General features: G+C 34.2%; 1 protein-coding gene across 10 annotated transcripts in view; it reads left to right on the top strand.

The window, feature by feature from the left end:
• Positions 1-24656, top strand: part of Cblb (Cbl proto-oncogene B) — a 212441-nt gene that overhangs the window by 158592 nt on the left and 29193 nt on the right. For all 10 annotated transcript variants that reach the window (XM_021264279.2, XM_021264269.2, XM_004835783.3 and 7 more), the window contains exons 11-13: positions 3397-3582; positions 5368-5730; positions 14793-14887. In XM_021264279.2, the coding sequence (XP_021119938.2) occupies positions 3397-3582; positions 5368-5730; positions 14793-14887 (644 nt within the window). The remainder of the gene's footprint in view (positions 1-3396; positions 3583-5367; positions 5731-14792; positions 14888-24656) is intronic.

Here is a 24656-nt window from a genome sequence, read left to right as displayed (position 1 = left end):
CTCAGGAAAATTAATGTTATGCTGAATTTATTCCATTTATCAATAAAGATAATTTTTGTCCGTTGTGTAAGTATTCCTTTCATAAAATTCTAACTAAGCCAACTTAGAGATACTGTAATTGTTGAAAATGACTTTTTCAGGAGGTACAATCATTTAAGACAATATGAATTGTGCTAAGGAATTTCCAGTTACGTTCACAAAATTTCAGAGCATCTTCTGGTCTTGAGTGTCTAAAAGTTCAAGGTTGTTACATTACCACACTCATTCATTATCATATCTGTTCTAGCATTTTTATTATACTCTTTCAGTATAATATTAAATATGGTAACTGCTTAAATATGAGTAATTGACCCAATGTGGGGCAAATGTCAAGCTTTAATGGCAGTGCCAGCTGTTGGCTCTGTCAGAATTCAGTGTCCTGTTTCAGATAATGAGGAAAGTGGAAAAATACTTGCAGAGGAAAACTTCTTGGAAGAGTTTAGGTCCTGTTAAGCATTCTTTGCAGTTTGAGAGTATCTCTACAAGTAACAAAAAAGTCCTGTGCATTCTTTGTTAACATAAAAATAGTTTTGGGGCTTTTTACTCAAGAAGAGTTTTTGATTTTCTTTATAAAGGAGAGTACCCAGATCAACAGAACATTTTTAATAAGTAACTGTTCTGCTAGTTCTCAGGGTACATAGTGTATTTTATTGGGAATGGTGGAGGGTCAGATAACCTGTGACACTCCCTAGTCTGTAGTGCTGCACTCTGTGACTTCACATCACAAAGCCTTTCTCTTCTGTCTCTGACAATTTGAGGACTGATGTAGCTCCAGAAGGTTCAAATTTATGACTGTATGAAGCCCTGCAACATTTTGGATAAAATTCTAATTTGTTAATGATTGGCTTGCATTAAAACAGTTTAGGATTTGAGATTCAACTTTTTCAGTTTGGTAATAATAGAAAAAGTATTTTAAACTTATCATAGCAAGCTAAGAGCTAGATGAAGGAGAATCATGAAATTACTAAGAGATGATTCTTAAAAATGTAGTGTAAAATTTTGTCTGATTTTATTTAACTACTTCAAGTAATTTGGCACCAATTGTGAGAAAGACAGTTTTTTAGTAATGACATGCCATTGAGGCATTTGTCAGGCATGTTTGAGGTAGAAGCTTCTATTTGGCCACTGAAATCTGTTCATTTCTCTTTTGCTTTTAAAATTAATTGGTAATATTTGTATATACTTGTGGAGTATAGGATGATAATTCAGTACATTTATTTAATATGCAATTATCAAATCAAGGTAATTAGCATTTCCATATCCTCAGACATTTGTAATTTATATTTGTTGGCAAACCTGGAATTAGTCTCTTCTAGTTATTCTGGAATATATAATTATTGTAGACTTTGTACCCTACTGTGCTTCAGAACCCTAGAACTAATTCCTTTTATTAACTGTATCTTGGTACCTATTACCCAACTCTTTCTGTCCCGTACCCTTCCTAGCCTCTAAAGACCACTATTCTATGTCATACTTTATGTGAGATCAACTTCTTTAAACTTCTTAATGGGATTAGGAATATACAGGATATTTCTCTTTTGTGTCCATTATTTTGTTTAAATAATGTCCTATCCATGTTCATACAAATGAAAGGATTGCCTTATATATTATGGCTGAATAATATGCCATTTTGTATTATACTATTTTCTTTACCATTCATTTGTTGATAGACACTTTGTTTCATGTCCTAGCTATTGTGAATAGTGCTGCAAGAAATATGGCAGTACAGGTACCCCTTTGACTATAATGCTTTTTAAAAATATATATACCTCGTAGTACGAACATTCTTAAAAGCCTTTACAAGGGGGAGTGTAACTCCTTGCTTCTTAAATATGGGTTGTACAGTGATTTCTTTACAAAGATTATACCATGCAAAGGAAGAGAAAAAGAAACTTGACAGTAAAGAAACCTAATAAACAATAACACCCCAGGCAGATGGATCAGTGTAAACATCAGCAGTGATAAATCATGTTCATAAAGTGGACGCTTGATATAATGTGGTATAAAGAGCAGTTCACTCTTGTGTTCCTCTTCCAAAAAATTTACTGTCCCAGCCTAAACATAGAGAAATATCACACAAATGCCCATAAGGAGACATTTTATAGAATATGTCCCCCATACTCCAAAAGCTGACAAGGTTATAAGAAATAACGAGTGTATAAGAAATTGTGAGAGCTAAGAGGAAACTAAGGGGAAATGATGACTAAAACGAATTTATTACCATAGATGCAGTCCTGGAGCACAAAATAAACATTAGGTTAAAAAAAGGAAGAAAATCTTTATAAATTACAGATTTTAGTTAATTAAGAAAAAGTATTAACATAATATAGATGTGAACAGAAGTTACTACTGCATCTCAGATAAAGACAGAATGGCTGAATATTTGACAATATTGCTGGAATTCAAATTCAATTGTCATGTTATAATGTAATTGTCATGTTAAAATGTCAACTACTTTTTATAAAGATGAGTAATGTTAGGAGGCAATGACTTGAGCGCAAGCAATCAAAGTCTGATAGATTAATGTAGTAAGTTATAAAAACCAAGCCTAGTCTTCAAAGAGCTAATAACTTACCCTTGAAATGGAAACTGGCTGGTATTTCGGAACAATGTCATTTGTCCTAGTAAGGCTTTTATACCAAATAGCAATCAGGTTATGTATGTTATAACACATACACAAACCAAAACTTCCAAATTGAGAGGTGTTGCATATACGTAAATCCAAGTTCTTTTTACTAGCTTTTTGATGCTATTTTATCTACCAGTCAAGGTGGAAAACTTACAGTAGCATAGGAACATGTCAGTTTTTAGCAGAATTACATCCTTTCTTAGACTTGTTTTCAAGGAAAAAGATTGAACTTGAAGATTTATTTTCCATATGAAGATTTAAGAAAAATCTTAAACTTATTTATTTTAAATATAGTTATTTTTAAAATGCTGATTTAATTGGTTTATAAGAAAACAGTATGCACTAGATACATATTTCATACAGATCAAAGCAATTTCTAAATCTTAGAATGCTCAGTGTGATCTAGATAAGAGCAAAAGCATTGAATATTCCTAGTCTCCTCATAAAATATAGACCAACTTCTTGCAAAATGTCTGCATTTGACTGTGTGCATTACACTTTGCTATTTTTCTTCCCTAGTCCCTTTCAGCAATGTGTAGTAGAAACCTCTCGATCTTTTCATAATCCCATCCTTGAAGGATAACGTGAGCTCCCTGCATATATTACAATTTATTTTCATAAATGTACAATAGCAGACCCTTACCCATACTGGGCACCTTCTTAAGAACTGAAAGACATACACTGTACACATTAAATGACAGCAACATCTTTCTTATTTTTTATTCTAGTGCGCTGACCGGCAGAACTCACCAGTCACATCACCAGGATCCTCTCCCCTTGCCCAGAGAAGAAAGCCCCAGCAAGACCCGCTCCAGATCCCACACCTCAGCCTGCCACCCGTGCCTCCTCGCCTGGATCTGATTCAGAAAGGCATAGTTCGCTCTCCCTGTGGCAGCCCAACCAGTTCACCAAAGGTAAATTAATTTTATTAGAAACACCATATGTGACAGTTATTAGTTGCCCAGGTTCTTTTAAGTTACATTACTCAATTCCTTGTGTATTTTAGTTGTTTATGATCAACTTTGATGGGTTTATCATTTTTTATAGTGATCCAGCTATCATGTTCTTCATTTTTATAAAAGTTGCATAATTCTTCAGAAAGAGCACATCTGTAGTTTCCTGATTTGTTAAAATAAATAGCAGTATACATGTAGTCATTGTGTAAAATGTATTTAAAAGGTCATTATATGCATTAAAATAATTTGCATGCTGTTATCAAATGATATTTTACACTCATTTTCATAATGTCACGACAAGAAAAATGTAATGGGAGTATATTTGCATAAGGGCTTAAGGTATGATAAATTATCACCCATGTTTCAAGGTGACTCACAAGGGAGAATTATATGCACTTTTTATACCTAGAGGAATTAATTACAAGGAATTACAATATTTGCAAAGTAATTATATTCCTGTTTAATATTAAAGACGTAAAAAAAATTAAAGACATAATTCTAACTCTAAATTTAAGCCCACAGTCTATTTTAGTTTTATGTGTATCCCTTTTTCTAAATTTGATAATAAGGGCATATTTAATATTTTGCTTTATTAAATATTAAGAGCAAATTCCATTTGGTAATATGCTTTATAGTCTAAAATTAGTAGGAAGTACAATATTTTTAGTAGTATTTGGTATTCCTACCTTACAGTTAAATTGATTTTAAGCCCATATGAGTACTTACTAGGATGGGACTTAGAATTATATAAACGTACAATAGATTCCTTTTTCTCTGATTTTTCCTAGTACTAAAAGCACAAATCATTCATCAGCTGAACCATATAAATAAAAATAAAGCTAGCTCAGCAGCATGGTGGTGTATGCTTGTAATCTAGGAGGCTAAGCAGTAGGATTGTAAATTTGGGCCTAGCTTGCGCCACTTAGTGACTTAGGAAGACTGTCTTAAAACAGTAAAAAGGGCTGGGGATGTAACTTAGTATGAAGGCCCCGGTTCACTCCCCAGTGCCACACACATACACATGAGCTATGAAAGGTACACAGATTCACTTTAGAAATCCATATTTTCATATTTCCATGTAAAAAGTAAATTGACTTTTTAAAGAATTCATAAAATTCATGTAGTTCTGTAAATAATGCTGCTGTATTGTTATTTTTCTCTATTCTTGTAATGACTAATAAAGAATCAGAATAAAATTTCTCCTTCGCTGCCTGCTGCGCAAGCGCAAGGACCCAAGTTCAATCCCCGGTACCAAAAAAAAAAAAAAAAAAAATTTCTCCTTACCTGTCTACTGTACTGTAATAAAGAATATGAAAATTTTAAAAATCTTCCAGAATTATTACAAATCTAGTTTCTATTTTAAAAAGTAAAGCAGTGGCAACAACTTTCATGTATTTCTTCAGTCTCTACTAAATCAAGGAAATGTGCAAAAAATTAATTATTGGTATATTTTAAAGTCAGTTATTTAATTTTGGTTTTCTGTTTTTTTCTGTATAATTTATATAACGGCATTTGCATTTACACGTTCACTCCTACAAAAATACTAATGAAATATATTTATGTAAATTTTTCATTAATGTCTTAAACTTTTCATTAGTTATAAAAAGAAGCTTATTCAAAGATGACATAGAAATCTAATAATGCTCCATTATGGCTTAGAAAGTACATTAATATATTGGTGTGGAATCCTCAGTGCACAGTGCAACTTTTAGTTGGTTTTGTTTTGTATTTTCTCTTCTTCAGTCTTCTCCTTGCATGGTGAGAAAACAAGATAAGCCACTCCCAGCACCACCACCTCCCTTAAGAGAGCCACCCCCACCTCCTGAGCGACCTCCCCCAATCCCGCCTGAAAACAGACTGAGCCGACACTTGCAGCACATGGAGAGTGTGCCTTCCAGGGACCAGCCTATGCCTCTTGAAGCTTGGTGCCCCAGGGATATGTTTGGGACCAATCCGTCTATTGGATGTCGCATCCTAGGGGATGGCTCCCCGAAGCCCGGAATCACAGCCAGCTCAAATGTAAATGGGAGGCACGGTAGAATGGGCTCTGACCCAGTGTTTCTGAGGAAACACAGACGCCATGATTTGCCTTCAGAAGGAGCCAAGGTAAGAAATTCACGGAGCAGCTGGAGCCTGCTTATCAACTCTTCTGATAGGAGGTAGCTTAAAAGGCTGGGCAGTGCCCCCCCCCTACAGTCCAGTATGGCACTTCCTCTGGTCTTTAATTATCTCTTAAGTTATAAATAATTAGAAGCTCATTAAAACTTGAACTTAAAAGAAGTTAGTAAGAAGCTTCTAAGTAATGATTTAATTTTAATATGTAGATGCTAGACAGTTTGCCAGAGATTTATCTCACTTTCTTTATTTCATCTGCCAAAGAGTTGTTCCATTAATAACTGAATAATTTGATGGTAGAATCAGCATGCTATTTTTTAAATTCTCCCTGTTCTATCAAAATTGGAAAAAGTTGTATTTATCTGTGTTTGTGTGTGTGTGTGTGTGTGTGTGTGTAATCAGTTTTGTAATTAGTTGCCTAAGACAGTTATACTTTAGGCAGGGATCTTAAATGAACTCACATACTTAAAAATTACAAAACTTGGCCAGGCATGGTGTCACACACCTGTGATCTTGACACTCAGGAGGCTGAGGGAGGAGGATCACCCCAGTTTGAGGTCAACCTGGGTTACATAGTGAGTTCAAGGCCAGTCTGAACAACCTAGCCAGACCCTATCTCAAAAAATCAAAAACAGCAACAACAAAAAAGTTACAAAACTTGTCTTCACTCTTACTAAGTTTCCTCTTGAAACTGAGATTCTCAAGCTTAAGTTCAGACTTGAAGCTTCACTATTATTTATGTGTAAAAGTTGGAATTTAAAGGTCCTTATAGGCCCCTAGGCAAATATGTGTTGTACTGTAATAATTTCCGATGTTTGCTTTCATGTTTTTGTCTGTGCAGTCAGACCATTAGCTTCCCGCGCTACTTCAGGAGGTTTTTCCTGTTTTGAAAATTGTAATATTAAAGTGATCCCATCTATATTGCTCTTAAATGGTTATTTTAGGAGGTATTATCTGGAGTTGGTCAGTTACTCTCATAACATGCAGGGATCAAAGTACTCTGTGTGTGTGTGTGTGTGTGTGTGTTTGTGCGCGCGCGCCCAGTTGTGATAATGAAAATATCAATATAACAATATATCAGTGATATTCGAGGGCAGCCAGATAGGACGAGTGGAACCCTCCAATGCAGCATTCCAAACAAGGAAAGAAGGGTAGGTTTGCTCTGACTGCCAGTGATCCACCTTGGTACCATCATTCTCATCTACTACAAATATGAGAATCTCTAAAAGTTTCCTGATGGTCACCCAAATATGATTGTAAATGTAAGAGAAGAAAGTAAAAAAGCAATTTGATAATGTTCTCTAAAAATGGAGAGCCTGTCCGCAAAAGAATTTTTCCAGAACCTAGACTCCTGACTGGAAGGATTTGCTTTTTTAAAAGCCTTTTCTCCTTCAGCCTCTGTTCATTGCTACATGATCACACTGGAATAGAGCTTAGAAACAAGCTCTAACATGAACAGACTGATTACACTTTAGCAGCATGTACAGGATATGGGATGTGATCAAAACACAGTGTTTACATTTAAAACATATTATTACAATAAAAGACACATTGCCATTAATTCCCCTCAAAATACTCCCCCTTGCTTTGAACAGACACCCCTTCATGTTGCCACTTTATGAAGTCCTTTTTCGTGTCTTTAGTTGAACCGTCTTGGTTGCCTTGATGTCCTGAATCTATTCAAAACATTTACTGGGGGAAGGGCCAGAAGTCACAGTGCCAGATCTAGTGAATAAGGTGGATGAGGATACACCATAAAGTTTTTATTTGCTAGAAATTGCCCTGCCAGAAGTGATGTGTGACACAGCATTTTTATAATGGAAGATGAAACTGCCCATTTCTCAGGAAGTTTTCTACACATGTCTCTTTGAGATAATAGGCCCTTATAATATTCAGAGTTCACCATAGTGTTACTGGGTACAGACTCAACTCTCACAGTTCCATTGAGGTAAAAAAACACAGTTATCATGTTGATGTTGGATCTTGATTTATGCATTTTATTTGCACAAGGAGAACTGGGTGATTTCCATAGAGAATTCTGAACTCTCAGGATCATACCATAGACCCAAGTTTCATCTCCCATGATGATATTTCTTAAAAAGCTAGAATCTGATCAGGCAGAAATCTAGATCTAGAATCTAGATCTGGCAGGATCACACAACTCCAAAGAAATGGATTTGTGATCCATGATTTACTGGGTTTGTGATCCATGATTTACTGCACGTTTTAAAGCACACAGACGATTTGCTGTACCGAACAAGTTGAAACCTGTCTCACCCTGTTAGAAGTGCTGCTTCTCATATCAAAGATCACTGCCTTTCCATTGGATGGCACTCAGCAGAATTCACCCAATTCTTTTTCAAATCACACCTTGCATTTTCTGAGTGAACTTCAGAAATACTTAAAATATTATGATTGGAGCAGGGGATTTAGCTCAGTGTTTCTGCCACCTGCCTTGTAAGCGCTAGGACCCAAGTTCGATCCCCAGTACCAAAAAAAATAAAATAAAATATAAAAATAAAATATTATGACTATCATAGGGCATTAAAGGCCTCTGATTCAGGGTTCTGTTAGCAAATATGTAATAATAAATTATTGTTAATATATAGCTGCCCTTGTAAGCTCTAGAATACTGGCTGATAATTTTTTACAGGAATATTATCGTTTCAAAAATTGGGATGACAATTTCTTATATGTATGGATTTTATTTTATTAACTAAAGTCATATTCTATATTATCCCCATTAAGACTTCTTAATGTCTAATCTGATGTATAGTATGTATTAATATTGTAATGCTTCTATCCTGAAAGTTAATTTGGTATTACAACTAGAATTGGCTTTTCAACTAAATTAGACTTCTTCTAAGATACCTATTTTAACTTAGTTGCTTCATTTCTCAATTAAGTTATAAAGAAGGATTTATATACAGTTAATGCATTTAATGCTGTAAAATAGACTATGTGTCTGCCTTTACTAACTTTATGGGGGAAAAGCAGTTCTACTTTAATAGACCATGGAGAATATCACAATTTACATAAAGTAGAAAAAGCCACATTCCCCTTCTCATTTTGTTGTCAGGAAACATGAGATGGCTTTAGGTGACAGCTGACACAACACTGAGCCCACTTGGGATTGATCCTATAGCTCTGGTTCTTGTGTTTCTGGGCTGGGGTTTGTTACCAGCCTCCGGGATTAGACCCGGGCTTCATTTCTCACTCTGAAATTTACTGGTTTTGTGAATGTGAGCAACTTACTTCATCTTCACCTACCAGTAACCCCATTTATTTTCCTTACTTTATATAACGGAGGACTGTTGATATCTGGTATCCACAAGAATGATGAGCCTCTACTCGCTTAACTTACCATATCTCTTTATTGTGAATAAGACCAAAATAACTGTCAGACATGGGATATCGGAATAAGTTGTAACAGCTGATGTTTTCATTCAAAATTGTCTTTACAAATCACTTCTCTTTTCCTCTCTCCTCTTAGCATAGTTTCTCGTGCATCCTTGGTAAGCACGCAGTAACTTGGTTGCTAGTGTTATACTGCTGAAACCGATGATAGAGTTAAAAGGATGGATATCTGCTGGAGTTGGGGTTGGTAGTGGCTTGGTCAAAAGGGGTTAAGAGGTGCCCATGATGGTGCAAACACCCACGTTTTCGATGTTATCTTGGCAACACTGTCTTTAGCTGATGAAAAAATACGATTTTCCTGTTTAAAATATGTATTGTTTCTCTTTTGAAGAGTATTAGTTTTAGACAGTGGGTCACGTATAATAAGTAAAGAAGAAAAGATGAAGAGGAATGGGAGATGATTTTGGTTTTTTAAAAACTGATATTTTTAGTGAAAATTGTAAATGCTAACAATCTTTTCAACCTTCATTCATAATGTGTACTTTGTTGCTTTGTTTTAATTATAGAAGCAGAGGATGTGGAGATTTAGCTGTGTAGAGGCTGATTTATTATCTTTATATAGACCATCTTAAATATAAGCAAATGTCCTTTTTGGGCAAATAGTAAAAGTGCTGTTGTTACTATCCTAGGTTTAGTTGTTGCATTAGAAGTAACACTTTATGTTAAATATCATGTTTTGACTTTAAAGAACACTTAGATAAGTTCTAAAAGATTAAATAAAAATGAAATGAGCATGGGATAATGTAACAGGAATTTATGAAACTACACATCCAATAAATGGGGTGAAGCCTTGCCCCCTCCATTGTCTGCCTTTTGAATGCCAGCTCCCATCATCCTCTAGGACACTGGCCTTTTTCATTTACATCTTCACTAAGACGGGAGAAACAAGAACAAATTAAATTCTAATTACTCCATTTGCTAATTGTAGAGAGCTTTCACGGGCAGACCCCTAATTCATAGTTAAAATGAAGTTGTATATTTTCCATGATGCTCATTTACTCCCTTTTCCCTTTCCTCTCCCACCTAGCATAATCAAAAGCTAGCTAAAGTGATACCTTAATTTCAGTATGAAGCTATTAGCTAAGAATCACCAGGTTTATCTTCTTATACTGCTAAGAACTTTCTTTCTTATAACAGTGTTTCCATTCTCTGAAATTCTCAGATTGTAGCCACATTTCAAATCTGTAACTTAGTAAATGCCTAGTTGGGTAGATATTACTGTTGTTTGTTTGAGGTGAAAATATTTACACGAAAATGTTTTAAAATATAAGTAAAAACTTGAAAATTATTTACTTCTAGATATAAACATTGCACTCATCTATCATTAATTGGTCTGTTTGAGAGATTAAAGATATTGCTGCTGTTCCTTATGTGATAAAAAATTATCTTTAACTTGTCATGTTACTTACAGTGACATTGTTTTCAACATGACCTTATGTATAATAATCTTTTGAAGATGCTGCTAGATAAGTAGGTCACATGATCTCCCTTTCTGAAATTGTGGCTTTTGCACTTGTGGTGAAGAGGCACGTGTTTACATGAATGACCTTAAACTTATCTATGAATCTCAAGCACTGTCTTTCAAAAAATAAGTCTTGTGATCCCCAGTACCAAAAAAAAAAGTTCTGTTTACACTGGTTTTACCTCCAGTCTGCTGGTGAAGGACAAACTACAAGGATACTTTTTGGATAGTGTATTGTTGGGGAGGGTTACATACATAGGTAGGGAAGGATTTTTATTTGGAGTTTTATAAAATCAAAAATCTTAATAGTGATAAAGTTTTCACAGATTTGTTTTCTCTATATTTCAGATATTCCAGATGTTCTAACCTTCAGTTTTTTAAGATAATATCTGACTCATAGGAGTGTATTTCAAACACCAAAATTAAGATCTAGAATAACCAGCCAGGGATTTAGCTTAGTGGTTCCGCCGCCTGCCTCACAAGCGGAAGGACCCGAGTTCGATTGCTGGTTCAAAAAAAAAAAAAAAAAGATCTAGAATAACCTAGATGTACAATAAATCTAGAATAACCCAGATGGCACTTCTTCCACTAACCTCAACTTCTAATAAATGTATTCTTATTCCCTCAACCTAATTCAGGTATGTCAGTCCTGAGAATGCTCGGGACACTATAGGGAAGACAAGTATGAATAAAGCAGAGTTTAGTGAGGATGAGACAGGCATGTGATTAATTTAAGAGGCAAGTGTATGAGAATTATCCAGAGAATATGTATAATCCCCAGAAAGAAAAATTCTGAAAGCCAGGATGGAAAAAGGAATAAAGAAAGCTTTATGCAAGAGGGTAAGTGGTAATAGATATTTAAAGATCAATAGCTGTTGTTTTTGTAGGCATGGCAGGAAGGAAGAGTCTGGAGGTATAAAAATATGTATAGTGATCGGAAGTCAATTTTGGGTAAAATATAGGTCATTAGGGACAGGCAGAGAGAAGAGGCCAGTGAGGCAAAGTGTGACAATAGGTTGAAACCAATTAGGGAGTGCCCTGAATTTTAGAAGAAGTTATCTTAATTTCCTAGGAAAGAGCTTTTAAGGTCTTTTTTTTTTTTTCCTTCTTCAGAGGAATGATAGGATCATTGCCAGAATTTTAAAAGGTTAAGGCATTGGCATTTTCAGAGGAATCCTGGTAATTTAGAGACAGGAAGCTAGGAAGGCAGAGGGCAAGACGATGTTTCCTAGTTGCATCCGTGAAGTTGTAGTGTGAACTGTTTCAGTTGTTACTGTCAGTCCACACGTTTGAGAAACTATTGTTTTCTACCATTTGCAAACAAGTTTTTCAAATTCATAAAGAAAATATATATTTTTAGTTCATAAAGTTGTGATGTATTTCATCCCTTCAGGAAGTGGTAGCTAAAATGATGTGTGGTCTAATGAAATGAGTGAAATAGGAACATGGAATTCAGAATGACATAATGTCCAGCCACTATCAGGAAATGTAAATGATTGCTTTGGGTGAACAGAAGTACGATCATCACTTTAGTCCCTGCACATTGAGATCTTTTGCTATTTGAACACTCACATAGTCTCAGTCTATTAATTAGGAAAGAACTATGAATGAATTTCATGTATGGTATTAGACATATTTTTAATCCTCAGTACATATTTGAGAATAGTTAAAGCCATGTCCAACCTGTGGCTTACCCTCCCACCCCACCACCTTTAATGTTAAAAAATGGAAAGATAAAGGAAGTGTTGTTACTTATGTACATTAACTATATTATGTATTTTATATGATGCCCAAGAAATTTCCTCTTCACTAAAAAAAGGAAGAGGGCCAGGATGCATGTTGGACACTGCTAGTAGAAAAATCAGCCATTAAATTACAAACAATTGCTGAGAGTATTGGAGTAAGCTAATGAGTTTATTCCAGTTGTACCAAAGGAAAGACATTTCATTGGTTACTGCCTCCTGTAGTAAGAAATCTAACCCAAGCAGCAGTCAGTATTCATGTGAGCCTTAACATGTATAAAGCACCTGAAGGAATGTGCTATAAAGTAAATTTAAAAGCATCCTTGTTCTGAAAGATATTCAATGTGGCACGAATTCTCCATGATGGATCATAATTACAAGGATGGAAAATAAAGGAATTAGCTGTAGATGGCAGTCACCAAATGAGTGGCTCAGAAGAGACACTGACATTTCAGTCAGAAGAAATCTTTTAAGTACTATATATCAATAACAGTATTAAGGAAGCAATTAGAGAATGTGTTGTTTGTACTTTGAAGCATATTGTTTCATAAAATTAGGAACAAGTCCTTAATTTCTTTAGTTTATTGCCCTTCCAGAGAATGAATTACCTCATTAACTGTGCTTTGTGGTTTTATCAATGATACATTCCATTGCCTGTGTGACTTCTCCTTATGTAGTTTAGTGGTAATACATAAAAAGGTTGTGCTGAGTATATTATTACTATGTTTATTCACCAGTTACCTAATGTGTGAGTTGAAATCATTTTCAATATCAATAGATGTTTGTTTGTTTTGGTATTCCTTTTCAGATATGTTCTTAATCTCAATTATAAAATTTTGATTGGCTTGTTGTTATCTTCGAACCACTGCAATATTATTTCCATATCTTCCTTCTATTTGATTGTTACTGAAATTTTTAAATATCTGCCTATGTTAGGTACTTTTTCCCAAAACAAATCACTGCATATAAAATCCACATTTCATTTTTAAGAATGAATTTTAAATGCATTTGCGATTAGAAACATTAAGGAGATTTGATTGCAGATCTGTTAACATTGTATATACTGCAGTTGCATGCAAAGATCTCCAATTAGGAATGACTTCAAGTGCTCATTATTATAATGAACATTTGTGGTTTGATACAGTGTTTGTCAGTTAAAAGGCATTTTTTAAGTTGAAAGATTTCATTGAACTTTGCAATGATTCATATCTGTTAGGAAATTTCTCATCTCTGGCAAAGTTCAAAAAACTTTGCTACATTCTGTTACTTAGCCCATAGTCAAAAAACCATCATAAAAATCATTTTATTTAAAGATAATATTTTGTCCTGGTACTGAATTTAATGAGAGGAGACTTGAAAAAGAGAAATTGAATGGAAGCCTAGGACCTAGTGTTTAGAGTGAAATTTTAATATTATAAAATGCAATTTTACAACTTTGAAACACAAACATTGGTAATTTTCAGATGTGTTCTTTAAACTTGTTGCCATTTTTATCCATTTGATAGGTGAGGGTGTGACCTTTTCACTTTTGTATGTTAAAGCTTCGATACCATTTTGGGAATGTAAAGGAGGAAAAGTAACTGGTTGGTCCTTGATTGAATTATCTAGGACTGTTAGCTACATTTCATCAGTGCTGCCCCACTAGCAGTCTGCCTTTTAAATATGAATTAATAAGAGGGTACAAAAGAGGGCTGCGATGAAAATCTAGTGGTCATTTAGGGATCTTAGTATGTATTCACTCTGTCCTTGTGACGATGCCCTTGCAAAGAGATTCTCTCATTTCCTCCCTTTTAATTTGTGCTCATTTCAGATGGTTGGAAAAGCAAAGAACAGTTGTTCAGACAGTTCCTGTAGTGTGACTGAGAAACCTAGAAGTCAGAATTTCCTAATTCTTAGTGATTAAATACTGGCTTTCTTTGATATCTATGTGAGCAAGTTAAGAGTTGTGGTTTGTGGTACTCAAGAACCAAAATTTAATTTTATCTACTTTGAGAGCCAGACAAATATCTGGTTATCAATAGCCCTGAAGCTTCAAACTCGAAGCAAAAAAACATTTCTCGTAATACTCCTAGATTTTTATAGCAGAAAGCCAGAGATTGTTCTCTTGACCCTAAAGAGATACGATTCAGAACACTTTTATTTAGAAAGAAATGAAATAAGAATCATACCAGTGCTGCTTTTTCCTTTACCCAGTCCCTATCTTTTCCATAAAAACTGATCACATTTGAGAAGTTTTACTAATTTGATTTTCTATACTTACTTTATACAAATCATAGTATTACCTCTCAATTATGTTTAAGAATTATGGTATCTTTTATTGTATGTGACCTGCTGCTGTTTTAGGTAACGTTAAATCATCACTGTGGTGTTTCTGACTCCTGAATAAATCATATTGTAATGTCTTTGATAGTAACCATTTGATTTACTTGCAGGTCTTCTCCAATGGTTACCTGGGAAATGAAGAGTATGATGTTCCTCCTCGACTGTCTCCTCCTCCTCCCATCACTGCCCTGCTCCCTAGCATAAAGTGAGTTTTACTAAATTTGGAGATCATTTGTCAATTCATAGAAATATGGTGAAGAATGCTTTTGAGGTTATCAGTACAGAAACTTCAGGGCACATAGAGAGGAATCAATGAAAAACCAAACACTTCAGTCAAATTAATACCAGAAGTCAAGGTCCTTCTCAATTTTTTGCTGGTAATCACAGCTTCTATGAGGTCTATCACAACTCTCTGAAATTACACATGGAGCAGTGGGGCAAAAAAGCTAAGCCTTCCCTATATGCAGAGAGGGGTGGAGCAGCTCTTCTCCCGACCGGCCTCTCCTCTGTTCCAGTGTCACATTTTACCCCCATTGCTGTTTGACATCACAAAGTGATCCTTGCTTCCTCTGAGTTCCCTGTGTCTCAAATCCATGCTCTGTTAGAGTTGCTCTTTTAGAGTTTTTTGTATTTAGCTAATCTTCCCATCGCCTAGCTTTGCCTCATAGCTGCAGTCCTGAAGGAGCCATCTATCCGACCAGCTTCTAAGATCCCAGAATTACTGTCAGTGGGTTTAAAGCTAGAAAATGAGCTAACCTGAGTGTCATTTGAAAAATGGAGGCATAATGGCACAGACAAGTGCTATCTACCCAAGTTAAGCTAGGTTAAATAAAGCCAAATTTCCCAGTTCTCATCTTCCTGCTCATTAAGTGAATCAGGCTGCCTGCTTTACTACCATTTTGTTTACTGCAACTGATTTAATTTACATCCTGCTTTGCATAGGTCTCTTCCCCACTCTAAAACGTGCATTGCTTTCTCTTTTCTACCTAATTCATTCTGTATTTATCTGCTAGCAAAAAGAACCTCTAGGATTTTATCCACATAAAATATTTTTCAGTGATTCCTAATACTTGCTCTGCAGTCTTGTCTGTATATACTTTCTGGCTTTGCAAGTTGTCTGTGTTGTTCGCTCCCTTGCTCTGCTTTCTCAGAAATTTCATACTAAATGTCTGTGTCTCAGGCTTTACTTTTAAGGAAAACATCTATGATTTCTTCTGTTTAATAATCAAAATTGATGTGTATTACTTTTCGTATAGTTTTCTGCTATATGCTGTTTTCTGATTTTAAAACAACTATAAGGTTTTAAGGATGTAACTCAGAAGTAGAGTACTTGAGTAGACTGTGTAGGACCTTGGGTTCAATCCCCAACTCTGAAAAAAAGAAGATTACAAAATCAGGGGGTCTACCACCTTATTAGTGTTCCAATTCTTTTCTTCAGAGTTCTTGACTGATTGATTTTTTATATGCTAATCTTACAGCTTTTGTATCCTCTGTAGGTGGCTGAACTCCCACTGTACATATCAAAAGAGGGATAAACTAAATCTAAGTCCCTAAGAAATTTTCAGTTTAGGGAATAAAGTTAACATACATGAAATCCCTAGAGAATATTCTGCATGAAATTGTGCAGTACTAACCTGTTTCATGAGTTGGGAGTAGAGGCTGTTAGAGACTTGCTAAGTTGAGCATATTTCAGAGGGAGTGGAAATCGCCTGAGTCACAGAGGATGGACACATTGGCTAAGGAAGTACATGAGGAAAAGCCAGAGTATGAAACCTAACATCATTCAGAGACAATGGACAACTCAGCTAATTGGACCATTTTTTAGAGAGAATTTGTCATGAAACTGCCAGAAATGAGAGTTGGAAACAATTATACTTATTCTGTATAGTAGACTCTACACAAGTGAAAACATATTCATACTCTATATGTAATAAAACATCTGAGCCCACTTACCTCTATTAATTCAAAGAACTTTAGAAACTGAGGTAAATTTTGCTAATTAGAGCGTAAAGTTTCAAATTCTGTTGATTAAATCTATATTGGCAAGTGTGATAAGAGGTAGAGGTTGCACTTTGCTTCATTAGTACTTACTGTTAAGAACCTGTTTCTCCTATAAAAGCAAAAATTGGAAGATCAGGGGGTAGTGTATTTTATTGATGTCTTTCTGATTTTTCAGTTTAAGAGCATATAAGATGAGCCATATGATTATACTTTCTTCCCATTTACCCCTGATTTTTTTCCTCAAGTATAGTGCAGTTGTTTTACTTAAGTAATGAAATATTTTAACAATGCCTGCTTAACAGCAAATTAATTTTCTAGCTCTCATGCTGCAGATTAGCTATAAAGGAATGCAAGTGTTAGATTTTAATGGCACATTTATGTTTCCATTTTTTTTTCAATTTCTGACTTTGTAGGTGGCAGTTCTTCACTGTAGAAAATATGTACATAAGAAAAAAATAACATAACCTGTACCCTAACAACACATATGTATATCTTAATATCAATTGCAGAGTTAACAGTTAAGTATTTTTCATTTAAATTTTTTAAGCAACATTTATATTGTAGACATGTCATGTCCTTTTTCATATTATGGTAAACATTTTTGTTAATTGTTTATACATTGTATTTATTACAAAAACAGCATGTAATTCTGAAGTGAACAGTAGTATAAAATCAGATTGGATTCTAGACTTTATTCTAGTATTAAGTATATGTCTTATTTTGAAGAAGGTAACTTTTCTAGGCTAGTCACATCCCATTGCTGAAACCAGTATAAATTGGATTAATGTCCTACAATACTATATACATACTGGATATTATAGTAGTCATAATATGTTGGGTATTATTATTACTGGTACTTTGGCATCTTTAAGAGTGTATAGTCAGAGTACAGTGGGTGCAGAACCTCAGCTTTGTAGGGTCATAGACGGGGCAAAGTTCTTAGACATCAATCATTGACATAAAGACAATGACACTCAAATAGCCATTGTCATATTAGACTGTGCATATTTCAAAATCGAAATAATGCAGAATTATAAATTTCCACCTAACTTTTGCAGTTTTCAAAAATGTTGAAAATCTCAGTATCAAATTCAAGATTGTCAAAGCTAAAGTTTAGCTTTTTATCTATACTTTCTTAAAGATATGTAATTGGTAAATATTTGATACTAGTATTCTTAATCCCCAAGCTTTTATGATAGAGATTACTCTGATAAAGTTTCATTTTTCCCTAAACTGTATCTTTGTAATTATGTAACTTTTATAGTACAATTTTTAGTTTTATCTATCTGTCGTATCTATTTATTTGTAGTGCTGGGGATTGAACCCAGGGCCTTGTGCATGCTAAGCAGCACGGCCTTCCTCTGAGCTACATTCCCAGTCCTTATTGTGTAATTTATGTTGCAACTTCAAACTATATGAAATTTCTAAAAAATATATTGTAAATATGAACACAAACTATAATTGTTTGTGTAGATACTATATTCTTAATTGTTCCAAAGTAATTTTTTTAAATGGTTTCTATTTAATAGACATCATTGACATTACACTATGTAGTATTATAAGTAAAAGCTTGAAGTAAATTATTTTTTGAGAGAATATTTAAAAATCCTTTGTGGATTATTTTTATGGGTATTTGAAATTATGCATTTACTAAATTATATTGAAATAATGAACTCTTTTAAGTTGAAATATTTATTTTACATCACATAATACATTGGCAAATAAACAGAGACATCATTTTAAGTAATAATGGAGTAATTTCCTCCAGGTAAGATAATGTTCTTGAATTATGAGAAATCTCATTTCATTAGAATATTTTTATTGTTCCTCATCATGTAGAATTGGACCTTTTATACATTTGGCATATTAGTCATTGGCTTTCAAATATCTATGAGTTAACACTACTTTATATATATATATATATATATATATATATATATTTTTTTTTTTTTTTTTTTTTTTTTTTTTTGGTACTGGGGATTGAACTCTGGTCCTTGTGCTTGCGAGGCAGGCAGTGGGACCACTGAGCTAAATCCCCGGCCACTACTTTATATTTTTGTAAAAAGTTTTTTGGAATCATTGGAGGTAATGTTAATTATTGTTATAAATTTTTCGCAAAAGGTTATACTGATGCTTTAGGTTCAAACAATAGAGCATTCACATTTTGTTCACGTATCCTGTTTTCATTCGTTTTCTCTCGTGTATAGAGAATCATGGGCAACAAGATAAAGTCCTGTTTCCTTTGGAATTTGTGCTCTAATGAAGGAAAACAGAATGAATAACCATATAGCATGTTGTCAGGTAGTGGTAAGTGGTAGGATGAAAACTAAGCAGGGAAGGGTGTAGATGGCAGAGAGGTTTTGAATTTAGATGAGATACTTAGAAAAGACCTGTCTGAAAGGATAATATTTAAGCAGAAACATGAAAGAAGTAAGGGAGCAAGCTGTGAGGTTATCTGTGTCAGGACAGAACACAAATACAAAGCAGTTTCACATCTGTGTTTGCAGTCAAAACAAATCAGTAAAGTTGCTTACAATTAAATATTTTCTTAAAGCTTAAGGGCATACCACCATGATTGTTCTTGGTATCACAAGAGAACCTTGAAAAATAGCCTGTAAATGATAAAACTCACTCTGATACTTGGAGGGAACGACTATATGTGGCACACTGCAATGATCATTTCTAAAATTTTGTTTTGCCTCTTCTCTGAGTTAAGCATGTTCCTTGTTAGGATTAGAATAGTCCAGCATAGAAATACAGAATATGGCAAGCTGTGATGACTCTTTTTTAATACAAAAATTTATATAAACTTATCTTTAAATTTTACAAAGTAATGAGAGAGCCTTAGAATATATGTAAAAAATAAAGTGACGTATCATATTTAAAATGCTTTTGTGGCATACAAATAATTGATCTCTTACCAGCTTGATCATTTATTTTGCTAATAAACACTTTTTCTCTAAAACCTTGTACATATTCAAATTACATACAAGCATTTGTGTGTACCCTCCTAAGCCTGGTTGAGTCAGTATCTACCCTTCAACATTTTGCAATTCAAAACAAATAGTAGTTGAATTTATAGAAAATACATCAGTAAATGGACATTTACTATACACATAATTCAGGTTCAAAGAAAATTATTTGAAATTAAGGGGCTGTATCATAGGAGCTTTCATATGTATACAAGGTGAATGTTTCTGTCCCCTCCCCCTGGGAAAGTTGATGGAGTAATTAAGGTGTCAGATATTGCTCAAAATTGGAAAGAAAAGAACTTGGTAAGGATTGTGTTTGAGATACAAGGGTTAATGTTAATATAATATGCAGAAGGTCCCCCCTTTTATGTGCCTAACACCAAGAATGTAGAATGCTCTGGAGGAATGCATTTGTTGAGCTTTCAGTTTTGAATTGTGAAAGTTACTAATTAAATGTGTAGTATTAGAAAAAATCACCCCTGTGCCAGCATAAAAATTTACCTAGTTGCCCGGGGATTTAGCTCCGTGGTTCCAGCGCCTGCCTCACAAGCGCAAGCATCCGAGTTCGATCCCCGGTACCAAAAAAAAAAAAAAATTTACCTAGTTTTTGTTTTTCTTTTTTGTTTTGAGGTTTTGAGGGTTTTTTTGGTCTACTTCTAGTGTGTATATGTAGAAAATGCATACATCTCATAGAAGGCTCAAAATAGCTAATGCAAAGTGAATTTAACAAGATGAGCAGGACAGGGGCAGGATGCTTCTGCATCTTTGGGAGCATGTGTCCCAGTTCATCACCAATGTATTAACTCTGGAATGATAGCCACAGTGCCACACACAATGGGACCATATGATGACAATATAAAATTGATGAAGTAACAGGCATAAATGGGGGGGGGGGTTACTTGACACTTTAATTTGGAACTGGACAAATAGGATTTGTCCTCCTTTATCTCACCAGTATCCTAAAACTTTTCCACAGATTAAATCAGTGCCTGAAGTTGTTCCATGTCTGCTAAATTAGAATTCTTCAGTACTGCCAAGAATAACATATATGAATAGAAACTAATTCTAAATCTAATTATTTTACCATTTATTTAGTTGCAAGTAAAATTAAGCCTATTTTTTGAATGATTTTTGTGGAGGGAAAAAAAATCCCACATATAATTACAAATAACTATTTACATGAGTTTAGATTTATCTTTGGTATTTACATAAGTTTAGATTTATCTTTGGTATTTTATATACAAATTTACATGAGTTTAGATTTATCTTTGGTATTTTATATACAAATTCTTCGTCTTGTACCTTTGTTATTTTTCTTTTCATGATATAAACTACTTCTCTGTCTGTTCAGAACTGGATAAGATCATTTCTTCATAAAAGTATATCTAATATTGAATAAAATGTGCTGAAATAACATTTTCATAAAGTGGCTCTTTTTAGTCAATACTGTATCATAATTGAACATTTTAAAATAGGAGATAAACTAGAACTTTATAATGGTGATAAGTGGGATATAAAAGCATATTTTTCATATTTGGATGCAAAAACTATTTGACTTTTATTCCACTTCTAAATATAATTCACCAAGATCCATTTACACAGTCTGTAACTGGTAAGTTTTAGCAGTAATCCCTTATTCCATAAAATATGAGATGAGCTTTGCTCTTCATTTTATTCAGAAATAATCTCTTGATTAGCAGCAGAATAAAAGAATGAGTAAAATCCGCCCTGTCAGAATTCTTTATGAATGAAGATGAAATATAGAATTAGGCACAAGTGTGATTTTAAATCTTGCTCATTTGCAACTCATAATGAAGTGTTTCCTTGGAAGCTGTTAAAATCTTTGGAGGTAACCTATAATATGCAGTTATTAGAACATCCCTGACATTGATGTGGTTTTTCAGTATTCAGTCAAAAGTGTTTTTTTTCCTTTGTGCAGTATATTCTTCTTTTTTCTTTTTTTTTAATTTAATTTTATTTATCTCACTTAGTATCACCTCGATGTGCATCCATTTAGCTATAAATGTCTCTAATTTCTCATTTTATGGCTGAGTAGTACTCCATTTTATAAAAAAACTCCACATTTTTCTTGATCCAGTCTCCAGTTGATGGGCATTTGGGCTCTTTCCAAGTTTTAGCTATTACAAACTGTGCTGCTATGAACATGGGTGCATATATATCACCGTGGTGTGATTCTTTTAATTCTTTGGGGAAGATAACCAGCAGGGGAATAGCTGGGTCAAATGGGACTTCCAGTCCTAGTTCTTTGAGGTAGCTCCATACTGATTTCCATAGTGGTTGCACCAGTTGACACTCCCACCAGCAATGGAGCAGTGTTCCTCTTTCCCCACAGCCCCACCAGCATTTGTTTCTTTTGATGCTGATTTCATGATAGCAGCCATTCTTTCTGGAGTGAAGTGGAATCTCAGTGTTGTTTTCATTTGCATCTCTTGAATGACCAGTGATGTTGAACATTTTTTCATGTTTATTTGCTATTTCTACTTCTTTGTCTGAGAAATGTCTATTCATTTCAGATGCCCATTTTTGGATTGGATCTTTAAATTTGGGAGGTCTGATTTTTTTTAAGTTCTTTATAGATTCTAGATAGTAGACATCCCCTGCTCCTGGATAGGAAGGATCAACATAGTGAAAATTGCCATATTTCCAAAACTGCTATATAGATTCAATACAATCCCAATTGAATTCCCATCATATACTTCAGGGACCTCGAGAAAACAATCCAAAAATTCATTTGGAACAAGAAGAGACCCCGAATAGCAAAAGCAATTCTAGGCAACAGAGACATGGCAGGAAGTATCACAACCCCCAACTTGAAACTATACTACAAAGCTACTGCGATAGAAACAGCATGGTTCTGGAAAAGAAACTGACCTGAGGACCAGTGGGACAGATCAGAAGATGCAGAAACAACTCCAGACACACTCAACCACCCACCTCATCTTCGACAAATGAGCCAAACATCCTCACTGGAGGAAAGATAGCCTCTTTAATAAATGGTGCTGAAGAAATTGGGTTTCAACTTGCCACAAATTAAAACTAGACCTATATCTCTCACCATGCACTAAACTAAAATTGAAATGGATTAAAGATCTAAATATTAAAACAAACGCTGAACCGGCTGGAACAGAGGTTAGGTAGAACTCTTGAAGACATTGGTGTAGGAAAAGATTTCATGAACAAAACCTCAGTTGCCTGTGAACTAGCACAAACAATAAACAAGTGGGATCTCTTCTTACTAAAAAGCTTCTGCACAGCAAGAGAAACCACCAACAGAGTGAAGAGTCAACCCACAATGTGGGAAGAAATTTTCACCTGTGTAGTATATTCTTGAGCTGTATTTTTTTTTAAAGAATACATTCTAAGTAAAAGTGTGTTAGGGCATAGAAAGGATGTATATAGTTCTCATTTGGCCTGGTAATAGAACCAATTCTGATCCTTGAGTTTGCTAAATTGCGCTTGTATTTATAAGAATTTATGTAAAATGTTTTAAATCCCTGCTATAATGTCAATACATTACCATTTTGCAGTTTCTGCACTTACTGGCCTCCAGTTGGAAAGTAAATCTCCAAAGTTTAAACCATAGTAGGTATAAATCTTAAGTCAGTTTGTGCTGTGGACTGTAACATCAGACCTTCTACCACTACAACACTGTTGATTGGATTTTGCCATTAATGGCCATTGGAATTCTGTGGTAGCTCTAACAAGAATTCAGAGATCAATATTGAAAAATTCTTCAGAGGGAAAAAACCTGTGAAAAATCATGAGAGGTTTCTCTTTAACCTCTAAACTTGCTAGAAACTTAGATATATAGTTGAAGCTCGAAAACCTTCAGGTTTTTCAAAATATTTCCTTGTAATTAGCATAAAGAAAAGCTCACAAAATTGTTTCCATTTTAACTACAGATTGGACATTATTATTCTGAAAATCCTAAATCCAGAATCCTCTAAAATCAAGAAGTTTTTGAGCATCATGTTAGGGATGCTCAAATGGTAAAGTTTATACAGATATTCCAAAATTTGAAAAAAAAAATCCAAAATCTGAAGCACCACTAATTCAAGGCATTTTAACTGTGGAATACTCAATCTGTGGTAAGAAATCAAAATGAAAAAGTGAATTTTAGGCTTGATGACTATATACCAAAGGCCTCTTGCTCCCTCTACAGAAGGTGCTGCAAAATTGCAGTTAGATTTTTTTTTTTTTTTTTTAATGCAAGCAGACCTCTCAGAATTTGCATGATTAACAAAAACGTATGTATTCCCAATGTCTTGCAAACTAATTAGTTGTCTTGTAGTCAGTCGGGTTGGGTTTGTGCATTTCAGGATTAACATTTTTCATTGTCATCAGCAAGAGTCAAGTTCCAGTAGCAATAGCTGTGAAAAACAGGTTTTTTGTTTGCTTCTTTAGGTTTTTTAAATTTTGTTTATTTACTCAAATAAGTATGTAAAATACTTGAAAATTTCTTTTGATGTTAGATAATTGTTTTACTCTTTTTAGTTCTCTTACTAGCCTGGGAATTTAAACTGTAAAAATAATGTATGTCAAAGACTTACTTGGCAAGTTCTTTTATTATCTGCTTCTAATTATTCCATTTTTAGTTCTTAGTTTGTGTTGGGAGGGAGAATGTAACAAATTGAATTACCGTTTCATGGGAGACTTAAATTTCAGTGGAATAAATGAATTTTTTTCAACTATAGGTGATATTCAGAAGAAACAATATTTGACCATTCTGTAAAACTTTTTATTAACATAAAACTACTGTCATACATTTTTATAATCCTGCTTTGCCCCATTTAAGTTAAATTGGAACAAAATGTTAATTTGTTTTGTTTTTGTTTTTCTTGAATTGTTTTGAAATGCTAATATTTTAATAGCTTCTTTTTGAATACTTTTATACATTTTCTATTACAACTCGAAGACCCTTTCATTTTGTTTGACAAGCTACTGATTTTTTTTCTCATCATATCATTTTAAATTATGAGA

Source organism: Heterocephalus glaber, unplaced genomic scaffold, assembly GCF_053883595.1.
Source record: "Heterocephalus glaber isolate CG9 unplaced genomic scaffold, H.glaber_assembly_v1.0 deba00000122, whole genome shotgun sequence".
Taxonomy (NCBI): domain Eukaryota; kingdom Metazoa; phylum Chordata; class Mammalia; order Rodentia; family Bathyergidae; genus Heterocephalus; species Heterocephalus glaber.
This window is presented reverse-complemented; position numbering and strand designations above follow the sequence as displayed.